At 41.2% G+C, this 18,929-nt stretch overlaps 1 protein-coding gene across 5 annotated transcripts in view; it reads left to right on the forward strand.

Annotated features, from left to right (window-relative positions):
* Positions 1-2,542: 2,542 nt before the first annotated feature.
* MTFR1 (mitochondrial fission regulator 1) overlaps positions 2,543-18,929 on the forward strand; it is a 29,566-nt gene continuing 13,179 nt past the window's right edge. For 4 of the 5 annotated variants that reach the window (XR_013545425.1, XM_020811846.3, XM_020811872.3 and 1 more), the window contains exons 1-3: positions 2,543-2,681; positions 7,569-7,707; positions 8,068-8,166. Coding sequence is in view for 4 of the 5 variants with exons in the window: in XM_020811846.3 (XP_020667505.3) it covers positions 7,642-7,707; positions 8,068-8,166 (165 nt within the window). In the remaining variant the exon portion in view is untranslated. Of the gene's footprint in view, positions 2,682-3,039; positions 3,188-7,568; positions 7,708-8,067; positions 8,167-18,929 lie in introns of those variants that run through there. The other variant, XM_020811854.3, reaches the window with a different exon arrangement.

The following is an 18,929-nucleotide window of genomic DNA, read 5'->3' on the forward strand; positions in this document are numbered from 1 at the left end:
GACTTTGTTAAGCCGTTCCCTGATTGGCGAGCTCTTGCTCTCTGGCGTCCAGAGGCATTGTGGGTTAGAGTCCAGAGCCTGTGTGGTGACTCCGAAGAACTACGAATCCCAGGAGGAAGCTGCTCCTTGAGGGTCCGATAATGCGCATGCGTTTGGGCTGTGCAAGGGGCATTTTTAGGAGAGCAGGGACCGCTGTGCTTCTTTGTTTGGACGTGTGGTCTCATATGTTCAGGGAGGTTTACTGCTCCTGGTTTAAGATTTCGAAAGGACCACGCGGCTATCTGTTGTATTTCCACAGCAGTAGTTCTATTTGTCTCAGCATGTTGGCAGAATTAAGGGGGAAGAAGGGACGAAGCGTCAGGGCACTTTAAAGACTAACAGGTTTATTTTTAGAAAAAAACTTATGTGGTTCTTACATAATAAAAATCAAAGGCAAGTAATATCTTCATTAGACTACTGAGAAAATGCTAACTTTCGATTTGTAGTAGTTTTCATCAGGTTGTGAACCAATATATTGTGGATACTGCAAAATAAAAAATAAAAGTCCCAGATGATATGGTAGATGTGCTACTTTAAAGGTACTGTGTATAACAGATTGCACGCTACAAACAAGTCAGGAATATAAATTTCAGATTTTTCCCCAGTGGCTGTTGGATCTTTCTCCCAACTCAACAAAGGGCTGTCCAGGTAATCAGTATTGCCTCTTCCCATTGTCTGTTTTGAAACTCCAGGTTTCTTCTGTGCCAACATTATCAAAGAATTGGGGGGGGGGGATCTCTCCATTAGGTGAAACAAATTGCAACCAAGCTAACAGCAGTATCTAATGCCTGGAAGATGATGTTCCCTCTGGTTTTAGTTTTTAAATACAGTATGAGCTTTTGGTAGAAAAAAAATTCATTTTTTCCCAGATACATGGATGAAAAATACCAAGGAGTAGAAGCTATTGAAGGTACCTCACTCCCCGCGAAGAATGTTTATGATTGAAGTGCTCCATGCTTGCTTTGAGCTAAATCCTATCATGTTCAAGAGATTTGAACTGAACAGCTTATTCTATGAGAAATGGCAGTCCATATCCCATTTCATGGAATACCTGTGAAGCTGAAAAAGATGTAAATTGTGGAATAGCAAGTAGAATCTGCAGTTTAATGTTGCAGTATAGATTAGAATAGCAACTTCAAAATAAATCACATTGGGAGCCTTCACAGGCAGAAAGTAGATAAACAAATGGTTTAAATAAATAGTACCATGTTACTACTCTGTTTCCCCGAAAATAAGACCTAACCTGAAAATAAGCCCTAGTATGATTTCTCAGGATGCTTGTAATATAAGCCCTACCCCAAAAATAAACCCCAATTGAAACCCCACCCTCCACCACTGTACAGCAACCAGAAGAAAATGACATGACTGTAAGTAAATGTAGATTGTTGTACATGAAAAAATAAATAAAACATCCCCTGAAAATAAGCCCTAATGCGTTTTTGGAGCAAAAAAAAAAATTAATATAAGACCCTGTCTTATTTTCAGGAAACACAGTATTGAAAGCAAGCTATTTTGTGGGTATGAAGTTGCTGCCAATCCTATTATTCTGTTTCCCATTGTTGAACTTGCTATATTCACATAGAGTTATAGTATCCTGTACATCTTGCAGTGCTGAGGATCTAGCAATGTGGCATCTCTGAGGAAGCACATTTAATAAATGGTGGAAAGTGAAGGGGCTTTCTTGCCAATATTATGTGCCATGAATTTTCCTTCAAACTTATTGCAGCCCTAATTGAGTTTTGTAAACACATGAGATGTTCAAGAAGTGCTATTCCCAAGTGAGGTTTCATAGCCAAGCCTGGGCATCCCAAATCCTAGTCCAACGTTCTTTCTGCCACATCAGATGACTCTCTGAAACTAATCTGTGATGCAGTAAATTCTAGTCAATGAAAGCTTACTTTTCAGGAATGGAAATGCTGTTTCCTTCCAGTGTTAGGCTCCAGTTCTCCCCTTAACTTCACACATGGCCAACAATAGGAGGATGTGAACTGCAACATCTGAAGGACTACCAGTTCTCCAACCCTGGACGCCATAAAATTGTTCACCTCTGCCCCAATAATTGTTTTACATATGTGCTACAGTGAACTTGTATCCTTAGGATAAGGGCTTATTTGAAAATAAGTTCTAAACAGAGATTGAACCGTGTTTTAAAATGACACATAGCAGCATGTTGCAAAAAAGACGACCGCCGTAGGGGATGGACGTTCTGTATAAGCAGGAAGCGAAAATGAGTGATTTTCTGATTTTCTCATGTCTACTGTGAATCTAGGCTGTCCAATTGTATTGCATTGCGAACACATCTCCGGCAGATGGCGCGCTGACGGGATTCTCCAGGACTGAGTTGCGGAAAGCCTTTCACCCTTCACACCGTAGACACCCGTCAGATTTCCTGAAGCCACAGAGACGGAGACCGTGATGTCTATCCATTGGGCCATAGATGTGCACGAGCAAACCGGCCGGTCTTTTTCCTGTTCTCTATGATCGGCTAACGACTCTTGGCCTGAAGTCTCGCCTCCGTCAATGGCAGACGCGGATTGGTCGGAATTGTAGCCGGCGCCGCTGGGGGATTGGTTACGCGGCAAGGCTGAGAAGACGGCGAGTAAGGCGAGGGAATGAGCTGGCCGAGCTTCGCGGCTCCTGAGGTGAATGAGAAAAGGGGTCGCTAGGAGGAGGGCGAGCGGGTGGGTTTGAGGAGGGGAAAGGCGGGTCCGTTTTCCTATCAAGCCTCAGGCGGTCGGTCTTAAAAGTGTAAAGCCTTTCGCAAGGCGGGACTTCGGAGCGGCGTCGGTGGCCGGCTCTAGCCGGGGCGGGAGCTGAGGGAGAACACGAGCCGTCTGGGTTGGGAGGACACGCGGTCTCGGCTCTGGACGGGCTTCGGGGGCGGCAGCAGCACCTCCGCCTTGGCTCCCACTGAAGGCAGTCGAAGAGAGAGGACCGCGAGGGCTTCGCTTGACCGCGACAGTTGCCCTCGTTTTCCCTTGGGACTATTGGTTTTTCTCGTTTTTTCTGTAATTCGGCCCTGAAGTGACCCTAGTTTTGTGAGCATAGTAGAGGCAGTAACAAAATGGGAGCAAAGGTGCTGCTGAGCAGGCAGAATTCGGTTTTGAGTAAGCACTCTGTGCTACAGGCAGCAAGGCTTGATTCCCAGGTAAGGCCTAGATAGAGCTGGGTGTTTCTAAGGTTGCAAATTATGCGCTCCCCTTGAACAGCAGTCATATGCAAGGTCAAAATGTTCCCCTGTTTGACTTCTCTTTCTCTCCTACGCTTGGAGCATTGGCCTGTCTCCGATGAGGCAGCAACTAACCTTGAGCATTTTATTTCCTAACTGCTTCTTCCCTTCTCTCTTGCGTTCTAGTAAACAACAGTGTGAGGCCCATCCTGCTTTTTGGGAGCTAGAGCTGTGGAATCTTACCAGCTTGGTGCAGAATTGCAAATAAAAACAAGTGGAGGGAGCAAAGTGTTTGGGATTGGCTTCTACCTTAGTATTGAGTTCTGGAATTGGTACTATTCCCACATTGGATTGTTTCTGCTTTAACAGCAAATGAAAATGTTGTGTATAGCCATATTAAGCCTTAAGTTAAAGCTTGAACTTGAAAGGTCACAAGAAATCAAGACAATCCTTTCTATGGATTATCAGGGAATATATGTAAGAACAAATAATGTTTTGTGTGCTTGTTTAATAAGGTCACAGCCAGTGTTTTCTAACAGCTATTTAGAGTATTGCTGGTACTGTGGGAAATGTATACATGATCTGAAATACTGTATATATAGCTTACGGTCTTTGAGCAATTACAAGGTCATATGTTGTGTGCCAGCACTTGCATTTTTAGACAGATAGGGTTTTTTAAGGAGACATAAAAATGGAACATAACATGTGGGGCGGCGTTTCAGAGAGATAGAGGGTTCCAACATAATTCAGAAAAAAGGAGTTATCTGATACCTTTTAAAACTAACATGTTGTCTATTTAGATCAAGTGAGCTGTGTGCTCAGCCAGAGTTCCGAACACTTTGGGGAAGGAACCAAAGTTAAGAGTAGAGCACATGTTTTCCATGCCAAAAGTCCCTAGTTCAGCCTATGATATTGCCACTTAAAAGAACCCCCTCTCTCCTTTTCCTAGTGTCTGTCCCATCTTGTCCAAAGTTTTTTCCCTTATATAAAATTGTTTTTAATTATATTGTTATATTTTGTTGTAAGCCGCCTAGAGTGGTCTTAATTGACTAGATAGGCGGGATATAAATTAAATAAATAAATAAATAAATAATATTAGATTCACTGAGTCAGTTTAGATTATTGGGCTAAATGCAAAGTAATGTGTTTTGATATAAAGCAGCTTCCATTATTCCTATGTAAGGACAGCACTGTCATTTGTATAACATCACTCATGTTGTTTCAACCGTTCATTGAGGCACATATGAAAATGCTGTCCATATTTTTACATCTGTTAGGAAAACTGTGGTTCAAACATGCCTCAGGAGTATTTTAAAGCCTTAACATTTTTGTTGAAATGTCTATGCTTCCATACAACAGAGTTGCAATGAAGTCAAATTCATGCACGCACAACTTTTGTGTAGCTAATTGTTACCTCCAGCTAGGTCATTTGCTTGACTCAGCCACAGTTGTAAACTCAAAAGACTAATGGAAGTCTAATGGATTCCTTATAAACCCTGGGATATACAGTAGCATGACGAGCAATAGTATATTAGATTACATTATGGTTTGGATATTTTAGATATTACTGCCTGTACTTCTAATACTTATTTAAAAAGCATTTTAAAGGTCTCAATGCTATGAAATTGAAATACATTTTAAAAAATAAGCATTGCTTATAGGCTTACAACTTAATAGAACAAAGAGTGCAAGGGAGTAATTCAGAGTTGTGATACTTAAATCCAAATTGCAGCTATGGGTCTGTGTAAACTTTGATATTTTAATATGCTTGTTGCCTATTATAAAATTGGAAGTTTGTGTTTTGAGCTTTTTTGAGCAGGCCAAGAAATTCAACAGTATTAGTTCTGTTTCTTCGTCATCATAGTAATATCGTGTGGTCATTATTCTTATCTAACAACCCTAAAAGTCCATTATACTAATGGGTAGGTTACCCAAGATTAGCTAGCTTCAATCAAAGCCGAGAGCCATTTTAAAAACCTATAGCAGGGAAACTACTTTAGGTTTTGGAAAGTCAGCATCAGTAATTCCAGAAGGTTTATTATTTCTTATTTGTGGCAAGTGTCCATCTGGGTTCTATAAAGTAGATCCTAATCCATGAAATTTTATAATAAATTTATTAGGTCAGAATCCAGTACTATTCTTCAGCTGGATACAACTGTTTTCACCAGGATTTATAGCCTTGACTTCCTGCTATCTATACACATTAAAAATAAATAAATCTGTGAGCTGGGAAACATTTTAGAGCAGATTCTTGACACTCTGTTGGTCTGCAGGAGGGGGTGGGGAGGGGGAGGAAGTCCGTAATCCATTGGTGTTAAATACCAAACTGGACTGTTGGATCATGACCATAATATTTAGGATGCCATAAGGCTCTTTGTTTGTGTGGACAGGTAGTTTTGTTGGAAGTGGTGGTCTTATGTAAAAATATAAAGCCACAATAGTACCTAGCATGCTTTCTGGTTGCCTTGGTGAGGAGTTGGCCAGAAGTGAGCAATTTGCAAAGAAAACTATATCAATCTGATTCTTTCCCTTTATGTCCTCAGAATGAGAAATCCTGTGTTGTCGTCTTTAGATTTGAAAGTGGAACAGCACATTGTTTCTTTACTGAGCCGAAGGAGATCTCCCATCTAGCTAGTACTTAGGTATTCCAAATAAAACATGCCTTGCTCTACTGAAACTCCATGTAGCCAAATGCTTCCAGATTAAAAAGAATGCAGATAAAATGATAGTTTGAAATGAATACTGAACTGCTGAAGAACTACAAATGTGTAGCCATGATAGTATCTGTTTTGTCGTTAAGTCATGTCTGACTCTTCATGACTCCGTGGACTAGAGCATGCCAGGCCCTCCTGTCTTCCACTGCCTGCCAGAGTTGGGTCAAATTCACATTGGTAGCTTCAATGACACTGTCCAACCATCTCATCCTCTGTTGTCCCCTTCTCCTCGTGCCTTCACACTTTCCCAACATCAGGGTCTTTTCCAGGGAGTCTTCTCTTCTCATGAGATGGCCAAAGTATTGGAGCCTCAGCTTCAGGATCTGTCTAACCATTATCGACTCAAGCTGTGATCCACTAACCCAGTGGTTCTTAACGTGGGCGATAATGCCCCCCAGGGGGCGATTTCATTTTTCAGGGGGGCGGTGGAACGAAAAGGGGCGGTGTGGGGGCGCTGGAGCAGAAGGGGGGCGGTAGGGGGGGCGCTGGAGCAGAAGGGGGGCGGTAGGGGGGCGCTGGAGCAAGCCAAACTTGTGAAGATGGTTGCAGCCTTTTTACAGTGTGCATGAATATGTATTTTCCTCCAATTTTAATTTAGTTTCAGACTTTTTGTCTTGAAATTTTTAGTTCCCGCATTTGTTTTTATGCCCTTTTAATATTTCTTTTTGCATCCTAAAATTCACTTGCAACTAAATCATTAAATGTTACTTTTTGGGGGGCATTTCATTTTCTTGGAATTTAAGTTTGTTTTCAGGGGTCATTGGATTTAAGTGTCTTAAATAAATAAACAAACAAATAAACAAACAAATAAATAAATCATCACTGCGGGGAAGGGGGCAATGGTAACTTCCTCAATGGCTCAAGGGGGCGTTTCTTTCAAAAAGGTTAAGAACCACTGCACTAACCCATAAATAGGTCAAAGTTGCACACCCTGCTGTACAGAGAGCACACAGTCTTGTTTTAAAAGAGAATCATTCTGTTAGAAGCTTTGTATGCTTGTGCACCTTGTATTAAAATGGAGGTCGGGGTCACTTCTCACTGTGCATGGTGGCAGGTGGTACAGTACTTTGAGGGGTTGCCATTTGCCTCAAAGCATGAGCTCCTCACCTTTCTGCCAATTCTGGGTGATATTATGTCCAGTATGCTTACTACTAGTGCTCTTCTGTTTTGAGAATTTAGGAAAATAGAGCATGCATGTTTTCAATGAAGTAAAGGTACTAAATACAGTATCTACATTTCATTAAGCTGATTCTAACCTATGACAGTTCTTTCTAGGGTTCTCTAGGTATAGACTACTCAGAAGTAATTTTCTTTTTCCTCCTCCTGGAAGTGGTTCTTCTCCCAGCAGCAAAGTTCCGTCTAATTTTTGTTCCTGCTATGTGCGTATGGAGGGGCAGGGCTTCATCCAAAACAGCTACCTCTGAGCATTGCCTGGAAGGGATATTGGATAATCAAACCAACCTCTGGCTCCACAGCCGTGTACAGGACACAATTAGCTATCCAGCCAGCTAAATGTGACTTTACTAAGAACAAATACAAGTTGTACTCCTGGTGTAATAGTTATTATCACATATAAATTTTTATGACAATTTATCATGACTTGCAAAAGTTGTTCAAAAACGTTGTTTACAATTGTTTTCTTGCAGAGTGATTATGGAACACTTGTATCCCAACAAATTGAGGGAGTTTGATTACAAGTTTTTGAAGACTGCATTCTAGATGATCAACTGGATTAAACGTCTGTTTAGACTGATGCTTGAACAAGTTGGAGTGACTATGGAATCGGTAAGTGTAATGGTTATAGTGAAACATACCTGGAAGCATTATTGTGTACAAGATGGGCATGGTATGGATATTAAGAATATTACTGGCTGTACCTCAAAGGAGAGAAAAGTGCCTTAGAAGTCTGTGGAATTTAAGTATACGTGCCATCCTCTGGATTTTGCCCAATTTGTAATTCTGCCTGTTGTGAAGGAGACTTCAGAGGGAGGTACAACTTTTTCTATATCTCCTTTCAAATATAGGTCACACAGTGTAAGAAGTTTGCACATTTGTCTTACATTTACATGTGATTTTCAAGAAATAATGTTTTCAAAAATGAGACACATAGACTGTTATAAAATACATATATTTTCACTCTTACAGTTGCTTTGGTCAAGTAAGCCTTATGGTCCAAATAGAAGTCTTGTACGGAAAATTGGCACCAATCTTTCTCTGATACAGTGCCCGAGGGTTCAGTTTCAGGTAAGAAGTTTAATGCTTGTTTTGATCTGAAGAAGCTCCTAGTTCACAGTCTGGGTCAGAGTGTACTTTGGCATCTACAAATATAAGGGCTCTGCCACCTGCTCCAAATGATTTTATTCACTGTGAGAACAAGTTTGAGTGATTGGATGACTGTCATTTTGAAGTAAAACTAGGACACACATACGTAAGTGGAGTTTTCTCCATACTTAGAAGATTCCTCAAAGAGAAGTATAAGCATTTGTAAAACTGTATATTTTAAGTACTGGAAAAATTGCCTGAAAAAGACCAGTTTCCAGGATGCCCTAATGCTAAGTTATTAGAATCTTACAGCAGCTATCCTGGAGAGAGATAAATATGCATGAAATAAATTCTCACTCACAACCACCTATCTTTCACCTCAAGGCCTGAACAACTCTTCAAGGAGCTGTAGACAAACCCCAGTTTCCCTTAGGGCAGCTTGTCAATTTTCCGACAATCAGCTGATCATCAGGACATTGACAAGCATGCTGACTGTAGGAACAGAAATCAGTCTCCCTTCCCACAGCCAGCCTGCTTGACATTGTCCCACTGATCAGTTGTTTGGTGGGATATTGTGTTTTAATGACAAATATTAGCCGATTGTTGCTAAAATGTGGTGCATTGTCGGTTTGTCCATTAGTCAACTTTGACAAATGACTAATCACAACAAAGCACTATTTTTTTCCTATTCGTCCCCATCTGTACTCCTGAATCTGTTATTTCTTTTTCAGAGTAGTATACATCTAGGGGAAAGTAACATGCTTTATGGAAATATTTAGTCAATACATAATTTAAAATATATGGAAATAAATAATGAAATATGTATAAAATATTCAAATATTTGTGGAAATGCTGTATATATTCTAGTTTATTCAGTTATAAACTTAATAGTATAATCCTGGGGAGAATTAGAAGGTGATGTTATTAAACATCTATCTGCAGGTCCACACAAGCTTTTCTAATGAATACATGGATCTTTTTAACGTAACATTCATTTTAAAGGGATGAACCAAGTATCACTTGGCTACGAGCCCACTCTTAATACTGGACTTTTTTTATATAATATGCATCTGCCATGTTCCAAGCAGTACTGTGTTCCAGTGTTTTCCCTGTTGTAAATGACTGCATTTGTTTTATTACTTTGTGGCACAGTAATTTATGTAAAACACTAAGGTATCTCATTAAAAATGTTGTGAGATACTGCTTTAATACCGTTAGAAGTTGCCTCTGAACGTTGGAAATTATTGAAATATGGCGTTGTCTGCAACCTAAGGAATGCCTTGCATTAGTGTGGTTAACGTTTGACATGTAGATGGAAAAAATACAGCTGGATACTTGTCTCTTTTGTATGAGTGGCTGCTTGTCATTCACAGCATGCCCAAATTCCCATGTCTATTATTGTCTGAACCTTTGGAAGGTTTCATTATTGGTGGCCATGAGACGGAGTGGCAAATTACGCCATTCTAAGAGAAAAATTGGCAGTGCTTGTTTAATCCACTCTTGTGCACAGTCTCATGTCTGTCTATACACCAGTAAGTCACACTCATTTCAATGAGGCTTACTCCCATATTAGGCAGTATAGAAACTGTACAGTCTTAGCTGACTAAAATGTCTGTGTGATTCAGCTCTGGGTTCAGAAGGTTCAAAACAAAGGATAAGGTTGAAGAGTCAGTATATACTTTTTAATGCCTCTGAAGATAATCTTATAATTGTCTACTTTAGTCACATAGGATGTTTCAATTGAGGGTTGCAGGGAAGCCACAGCATAACAGCCACTTCTATTTACAATTTAAGTCTCTTTGGCCAGATTACTGCTGGTTATTTATCCAGGCATAAGTGTAATTAATGGTATAAATCACAGCAATAAATTGCTGCTAGCTGATAAGTCACCACTTACATTTTGTATTGTGCACCCAGCCATGCAGCTGGAGACAGAGTACAAATGACAATTCAGTCACACACATCTGTGTGCCACTGTGATTTGTGTCATAGTAGTTAGACCGGTGCAAATAATCGAGTTCTGGCCTGGGGTAACTGGGACAAAAATAGTGATACAGAGTATGAAGATGTGTTAACACATAAGAGAATGGTAGCTGAATTTCTCCATTCAAAAGACAAATGCGTGCATTTGAAATATAATCTGTTCCAAGTTAAGGTATGCGTTTTGATGTTTTGGTTTTTTTGAAATTAACAGTTGTTTAACATAAAAATTGAGCATGCTATTTAGAATCCAAATTCTGTAATAAAAGTGGTCTTCTGATTAATTCTACATTATTTGCAAAATGTGGATGCCACTGTACATCCAAAAATCTGGTTTTGCATGCACTTGTTCTTAAGCACCAACTTGTTCTTAAGCACCATTTCTAATGTCAGTTTTGTAGATTTTAAATTGAATTGCTTTTATGAGCAGTGAAATGCAGGCATTTCTGAAGCAACTGTATTAATTAATGTGATTTACAATAAAAGTCATTCTGAACTCAATCTGAAGGTGGAAGAGAAGATTATATTAGTCACGAATTCAGTGTTTCCATTGTACTCTTATGACAGTAGCACTTTATTGAAATCTTGTGGGCTGCAACAATTATTTCTGAGGACAAAATGCATTCAGAAATGAAGTCATAATTTAAAAAGTTTAATTGATAATGAATAAATTGACCAGCTTGAAAATATATTGTATGTTTCATTAAAATCATGTTCTAGCATATTGCCAGGATTAAAAAATCTTGAGTTTCTTATTGTTGCTCTCCCAGCATTAGTTTTTACTCACTATATAATGCTTCTGTTCTGTTTCCATTTCTGCTTCAGTAGGCTGTTAAGATGCCTGGATATTTGTGATGAATATGGACAAAGCAGGGTTGGTTAAACAAAGGGAAGAAAAGAACAGAATGCCAGGAATTATCCCCCCTCACCACTAACATTCATAGCTGCTTTCTCAATAGCATGTCTCCACAAATTCATTTACTGTAGGTAATTCCTCTGGTGAGTGAATTTGTTACTCTAGTGATTCAGGATGTTCAGTAACAAGCGATTGGCACTGTGGTAAAGTTTCTTTCACACTGAGCTTGTTAGAAAGCTCAGTGTGACATGAAATCTTTCCTCTTTTGCAGAGGAGCAGAGATGCAACTTTTTCTGTGCTTGGGAATAGGGAGAAGCAGAAAAAGGAATTCCCTTTAGTCTGATCCAAAGATCTACAGGACCATGCATACCATGTGCAAAGCACTGAAAATGGAATAGGAAAGGGCAAGCGGAAAAAGTATACAAAGCAAAGTGTGCTGCTTGTATACCGCCTCATAGCACTCTCTGGGCAGTTTACAAGTTAATTATTTTACATGCTACATATTCCTTCCTCCCCATCCCCCGGGTGAGCTGGGTACTCATTTTACCAACTTTCGAAGGCTAGAAGGCTGAATCAACCTTGAGCCGGCTACCAGGGATTGAACCCTGGGTCGTGAGCACAGTTTTGGCTTCAGTATACAGTGAACCTTTACTTACAAACTTAATCCATCCCTAGCCCCAGCCCTACCCCCCCAGCTGCAAAAACCTAGCCCTACCCCCAACCCTGTAAAGTACAGTAAATACAGTACTGAGGGTGGGTGCCCCCGTGGTAGGTGGCCTGGGTGGCTCCCTCTCGTTTGGGGGGGTGGCCCTGGCCCCAACGAGTGGGGTCCGCAGTTTGGGCGTACACCTGGACCCGTCGCTTACTATGGAAATGCAGGTGGCGTCGGTTGTCCGCTCCGCCTTTTTCCATCTTTGGCAGATTGCTCGGCTGCGGCCCTACCTCGACAGGGGGGTGCTCACTACCTTGGTGCATGCGCTCGTAATCTCAAGATTAGACTACTGCAACGCGCTCTATGTGGAGCTGCCTTTGAGGTTGTTGCGGAAACTTCAGATGGTGCAGAATGCAGCGGCCAGACTCCTCACTGGAGTGAGAAAGCACCATCACATTTCTCCTGGCTAAATTGCATTGGCTGCCCATCTGTTTCCACATAGACTTCAAAGTGTTGATGCTTGCTTATAAGGCCCTAAACGGTTTGAGGCCTCGATACCTGGCGGAACGCCTGCTCCCACCAAGATCTACCTGTACCACCCGCGTGAGCCAGGAGGTGAGGCTGAGGAGCCTGATGCCGAGGGAGGCCCGGAGGGAAAAGACTCGAAACCGGGCCTTCTCGGCGATGGCTCCTCGCCTGTGGAATAATCTCCCTCCTGAGATTCGCGTGGCCCCTACGCTGGGTACATTTAAAATCCAACTGAAAACATGGCTTTACATTCAGGCCTTCCCTCCTGCCAGTATGTAACTTTTTCTCGTCTATCATTTTTTATATCTTTTGAAATGTTTTTATTAATGATGTCAATGGATTTATATTATTTTAATTTCATTTGTTGCTGTTAGCCGCCCAGAGTGGTAGAATATACCAGATGGGCGGGGTATAAATCAAATAAATAAATAAATAAATAAATAATCACCCAGAATAGGCAGTCTCTCTGTTTAAAAAAAAGAAAGTACGGTAAAAAAAACTAAAAAAATTTCAAAAATTTAAAAAAGCCCTAAAAATACAGTCCATACAGTACAGTACCAGGCGGTACCAGGCAATACCAGGTGCTGTAGTACCATGCAGTACTCTACAGTACCAGGCAATGCCAGGTAGTCTGAAGACTGTCTCCCTAGCCACTCTCTAACCACTTGGATGAGTGATGTTGCAGACAAGCACCCTCTTTGCTGGCCAACAGTCAACTGAAAGTTCAAATTTCACGCTTTCCCTGCTTCCCCCGTGTTTTTTTTTCCATTCATATCTTGAAGTTCCGTTCAGAAGTAGAACCAAAATTTTGTGAACGGAGCTGTTCGTAAGTTGAATTGTTCGTACGTAGGGACGTTTGTAAGTAGAGGTTCAACTGTAGCAGTTTATCATCAAAGCTACCAACATGAATTTGACCCAACTCCGGGAGGCAGTAGAAGACAGGAGGGCCTGGCGTGCTCTGGTCCATAGGGTCATGAAGAGTCGGACATGACTAAACGACTAAACAACAACATAGTAGTTTAACCACTGCGCCACAAGGCTCAGCTACAAGCAGGTTTTTGAGGTAGTGCTTTCTTGCAGTCAAAAATAACTGATGTGTTTTTTAGACAAAAAGGATGCTGAAGTGAGACAGTGCAATTACTTGATTTGTTACACAATGGCAAAATTGACTTCTGGTGTAATAAGAAATTCAGATGTGCCATGATTGTTCTTGTACTTTCTTCCTGTTTGTCGTTAATCTTAAACTTTTCTATAGTAGTTTCTCTTTTCCTTTTCTCTTTCTCGCTAGCTTTAGCTGTTGTATCACAGGATTGTGCACTGCACTGTAAGTTATTTTTCCTTTAACCTTGATTGAAGTAGTAGTGCATGCTTCTAACTAAACCTAACTGCCATTAAAAACCATAAATCAAGTTCATTTTTTCTTCCTAATTCATATAGGGAATTGAAAATGTGGAAACAAATATCAGTTGCTGTCAGTACAATGGCATACACACTTTCTCAGAAGTAAGACCCAGTGTGTTCATTTGGACTTACCTTGAGGCAAATAGACATTTCATTGCAAACTCGATATGGTTTGAGATTTGAACGTGATAGTATAGATGGGAAAGTTAAACCATGGTTGGTGGCTAGGATTCTTGTCATGGAGCTTGGAGCCTTATCATGTCACAGTGCTTGCCTACGTCTCTCACTCAAGCTTAGTTGGATATCTGGCTGAAGGGCCTGGTGAATGCAGCCTTGAAACTAGGTCCTAGTATAATTACCCTAAAATTTTACATTCCTAGAAGAACAAAGAGTGACTTACAGAGATTTCTCTTCAGTTTGATTGATAATGTTTTAATAAACATTGGAGATACCAAGTTAGTAATTTTTATTCTGAGCCTTGTGCATTTTTATTTCTTAGACTCAGTTCAGACTTCATATCTGACTAAGGCCAAATGTTATTTATGGTTTGTGATTATTGAATTAACATTCCATAGTTTTCACATTTGCTTTCTTTCTGGAGGCTACTTTAGCACTAAAGACTGAAGTGACTGGAAGGCAAGCAGCTCTAAGCCATGGTTTATTTATGCATTTGGAATATAAAACCATCATTTTGGGTTTTAAAATCTGGTCACCATAAACACTGTATAGAACTTCAAACAACCAACTTTTAGAGTTGTACTGCAATTTGGTCTTCCTCTCTGCGACCTCCTATCAGAATAATCTTCCAAAGGCCAGAAGAATGACACAGTGACAACTCAGTCACTTGAAATGTTTTTAAAATCACACAGAATATGTTGATTGGCTGAGTCATTCAGTTACATGGAGCTGAATGAAATTGTTTAGAAAAATATTTAATGTGTTTTCTGCTATTCTCATGCAGGGCTAGAAAGACCTCCATGATTTCTAATGTTGCAGATAGCTTCATTGGCTTAAATAATTACCTTGATTTGCAGCTAGTTACTCATTGCACAGTTTAGTGATAAATATGGGGATAAACTTAAAAGAGCAGCTGCCTATGGAACTATCGTCTTACAATGGAGTACAGTTTTCCCCATTGTGAAGTACTTTGTATATATTTTATACTTTGTAGAAGTCCCCACAGACTGGAGGAGGACAAATGTTGTCCCTGTCTTTAAAAAGGGAAAAAGGGGACCCAATAATTATTGCCTAGTCAGCCTGACATCAATTCCCAGAAAAATTCTAGAGCAAATCATTAGACAGTTTGTTATTACTTAGATAGCAATGCTGTCATCACTAAAAGGCAACACAGGTTTCTCAAAAAGTAATGCCAGACTAATCTGACCTCTTTTTTTGAGAGAGTTACAGACTTGATGTATGAAGGTAATTCTGTGGATGTAGCATATCTTGATTTCAGTAAGACCTTTGACAAAGTTCCCCATGATATTCTTGCAAGTAAGCTAGTAAAATACAGTGGTGCCTCGCTTAGCGAGTGCACCGTACAACGACGAATCCGTATAGCGATCCCCTTTTTCGGGATCGCTATACGGAGCACCCAATCGCCGCAACTCGCTTTGCGACGATTGGGCATCCCGCGGCCATTTTGGCTTGGATTAAGGAATAGAGAGTATGCTGATTAAATATGTATGATACCAAGTTTGGGGGGGGGTTAATTCCCCAGAGGACAGGATTAAAATTCAAAATTACCTTGACAGATTAGAGTTCTGGGCCCAAACTAACAAAATAAATTTCAACAGGGAGAAATGTAAGGTCTTACACCTAGGCAGGAAAAATGATCTGCACAGACAACTGTCTGGACAACAGTACCTGTGAAAGGGATCCAGGAGTCTTGGTAGACCACAAACTGAACATCAGTCAACAGTGTGATGCGGCTGCCAAGAAAGCCAATGCAATTCTTGGTTGCCTCGATAGGAGTGTCTAGATCAAGGGAAGTGATAGTACCACTCTATTCTGCTTCGCTCAGATCTCATCTGGAATACTGTGTCCAGTTCTGGGCACCTCAATTCAAGAAGGATGTTGACAACCTGGAATGTGTCCAGAGGAGGGCGACCGAAATGGTCAAAGGTCTGGAAGCCATGTCCTATGAGGAGCAGCTTAGGGAGCAGGGAATGTTTAGCCTTACAAAAAGAAGGTTAAGTGGGGACATGATAGCCATGTTTAAATATTTGAAGGGATGTCATGTTGAGGAAGGGACAGGTTTGTTTTCAATGGCTCCAAAGACTAGGACAAGGAGTAATGGTTTCAAACTACAGGAAAAGAGATTCCACCTGATTCTTCTTCGTGGCCTCTGTGAATCCACACAAATGGGTTTACTGTGCCTGCACAGGACTTTTTGGACTATTCTAGAGCTTAAAAAAAAAATTAGTAGGACATTGCCCCCTGGTGCGCATGCTTCGCCCAACAGTTACCTCAGTTTCTTTTAGCCGCTGCTTTAATCAGACTTCTTGACTCAGAGCTAGTGATCATTTTCAAATGTTATTATCGGTTTATTGATTTTTGGACTGTCTTAACGATTATTCTTCAGATTACAGACTAAATCAAGTTTTTTCTTTGTGAACATTTCCCCGTGATTTATTTTTGTTTTTCCTTCCCCCCTTTCTATTCCTGCCCTTTTTTATGGCAGCCTCAGGGCCTTTCAAACGTTGCACATCGTGTGCAGTAAAATACCATTCACTGATGGCCACAATCGCTGCTTGTATCGCTTGGGCGAGAGCCATCAAATGCAAAACTGCCCGGAGTGTAAGAAATTGACAAAGCCAGTCCTAAACTCTGGTTACAAAGATTGAGATCCCATTTGCACCCTCAAATCTGCCTACCAGTCCACCTATGGAATTTACGCCAGTTCCTCAGGCTCACTTTGAACCCTCCATGGTTCTTCTGTCCCTGTCTCCAAGGTCCTCCATCAAACCAAAATCACCTTCAATATCGACCTTGATGGCAAAGACGTCCTTGGTTTCATCAAAGACCCAGTCAGGTTCTAAGAAAAAAGACAAGGATAAAACTAATAAGGATAAGACTAAGCAAAAGAAGATCAAAAGACCTTCCAAATCTCAGCAACCACATGAGATTCTGATAGTGCATGTCTCCCTCCCCTCACCCATTTTGGAGGAATTGTCATCTAGAGACACCCTGGTAGCTAGAGAAGCTAACCCTCCAGCTCAGGCCCAACCTTCTGTATCGCTACCGAGCATTTAATCAAGTCATGGCCATCCAGAGGCTGATGTTACCTCCAGCCCGGCCTCGGACCATTCTAGCCCTGTTTCCACTGGTCATACACTTATCGAACTCCAAGGTTTCAGTATCTCACTCTCCTCCTCGGAAGAGAACAGTGAAGAGGCAGCATATTTCTCCATCCCCACAATACCGGGAAGTGGTCCTGCTCCCACATCCATCTTGATGCCATGCCCTTGCAGAGTATGAGGAGCCTCTGTATGACATCGAGTGTCACAGTAGTTGGCATCGATATCGATATAGCCATATCAGTCCAAGAATTGTTCCCAAATATTACAAACAGCCTAAACGCATTTGATATGCATATGCACTGTCAGAATCCTCTCGGTCGCCTTCACCGCCTCCAGTTCGGAGTCGGCACCGAGCAACTTTCAATCCTGGGCTTCCGATCCAAGTTTCTAAGAAATCATTGAAACATGCTACCAGAAAACAACCTCGGGACCATGCTCCATTTCGACATTGAGTCGTTCAGCATGAAACCATCCCTTCGAGAAAAGACAGTGAAATTTCTACAGTCCCAATATTACATCAGTCTGTTTTTCAATCTCGACCTCATTCAGAACATCAAGCTCCCATTCGAGATCACCACCAATCTCCTTCACCAACTTTGTATGTAGTGCTTCTTTGACATTTACAGTTTACAATCAAGGCTCTTCATCGGTATCATCCAGAGAATCACCATCTAATCTACCAACTCCAGATTCTGATGCTGCTGATGTTCACACACACACACCCGTCTCCGTCTGAAGATTTCACTTCATACACTAAACGCATCCTACGTATGGCTAAGTCACTGGAATTAGACAGAGAACAACCACCTCCTCCCAAACATGATCTGGTGTTTGAGGACATCAATCAGGAAAAATCCTCACCATTAAGCCTGACATTCATCCCACCCATGTTGGATATGATTAAGGAGTCCTGGGAAAAGCATTCTACTTCATTACAAATTACTGGACGAGTGGAAAATCATTACCGCACTCACAGATCTGATACATTGTTTCTAATGAAGCATCCTCCACCTAATTCAATCATTGTCCAGTCAAACCAATCAAGAGCTGGAAATTGATCAACTATAACCCCAACAAATAAGGAGGGAAGAAAACTAGATGTGCTTGGACGCTGTTTATATTCCCTTGCTTCTTTTCTAATGAGGGTCTCAAATTACCAGGCCGCAATGCAACTTACCACAGGCAACTGTGGAACAAGATCCTGCCCATCCTTCAAGACGCCCTTGAAGATGTCAGAGCCGCAGCCCTTAACACCTATTTGGAAGCCACTACTTTAGCTATAGACGACTGGTTGATAGTAGCAAAATCATGCAGCGCAGCCATAAAAAACACAACCTTTGTCCTACAAACTTTAGCGGAGCTTGGTCTTCAGGTCAGTCACAAAAAGTCTCATTTGCAACCATCTCAGAAAGTAGATTACATCAGAGCACACCTGGATTCCACTGTAGCCAGGGTGATCACCCCTCAAGAATGAATCATCAAATTAAAACAAGCCATTCATCCCTTTTTGCGTTGCACCACAGTCACTGCCCACCATACGCAACACGTACTAGGCCTGATGGCATCAACTACATTGGTTATTCAGCATGTGAGGCTGAAGATGAGGTCTTTACAGGCATGGTACCTGTCCAAGTTCAACCCTCTGATAGACCATCCAGCCAAGCATCTTCCAGTGACTCCAGAGTTGGCATGGGAACTAACTTGGTGGACATTTGTCCCTCACCTCATGGTAGGCCGCCCATTCAGGCGTCTTCAACTCAGGATCTGGTGCACACTGTGGGTGTCGTCAGATCCACACATTGTGGTCAAGCTCAGAGAGACTGCTGCACATAAATCAGCTAGAGCTGCTAGCAGTCATCAAATCTTTTTGAGCTTTCCAATTCATGATAACAGGTCATGAGGTCCACGTCATCATGGACAATATGACCACCATGTATTACGTCAACAAACTGGGTGGTACACACTCCTTACATCATCTTTACCTAGCAATCCAATTGTGGGAGTGGTGTTACAACCACCACATCTT

The sequence above is a fragment of the Pogona vitticeps genome, chromosome 4 (genome assembly GCF_051106095.1).
Source record: "Pogona vitticeps strain Pit_001003342236 chromosome 4, PviZW2.1, whole genome shotgun sequence".
NCBI classification, from domain to species: Eukaryota; Metazoa; Chordata; class Lepidosauria; order Squamata; family Agamidae; genus Pogona; species Pogona vitticeps.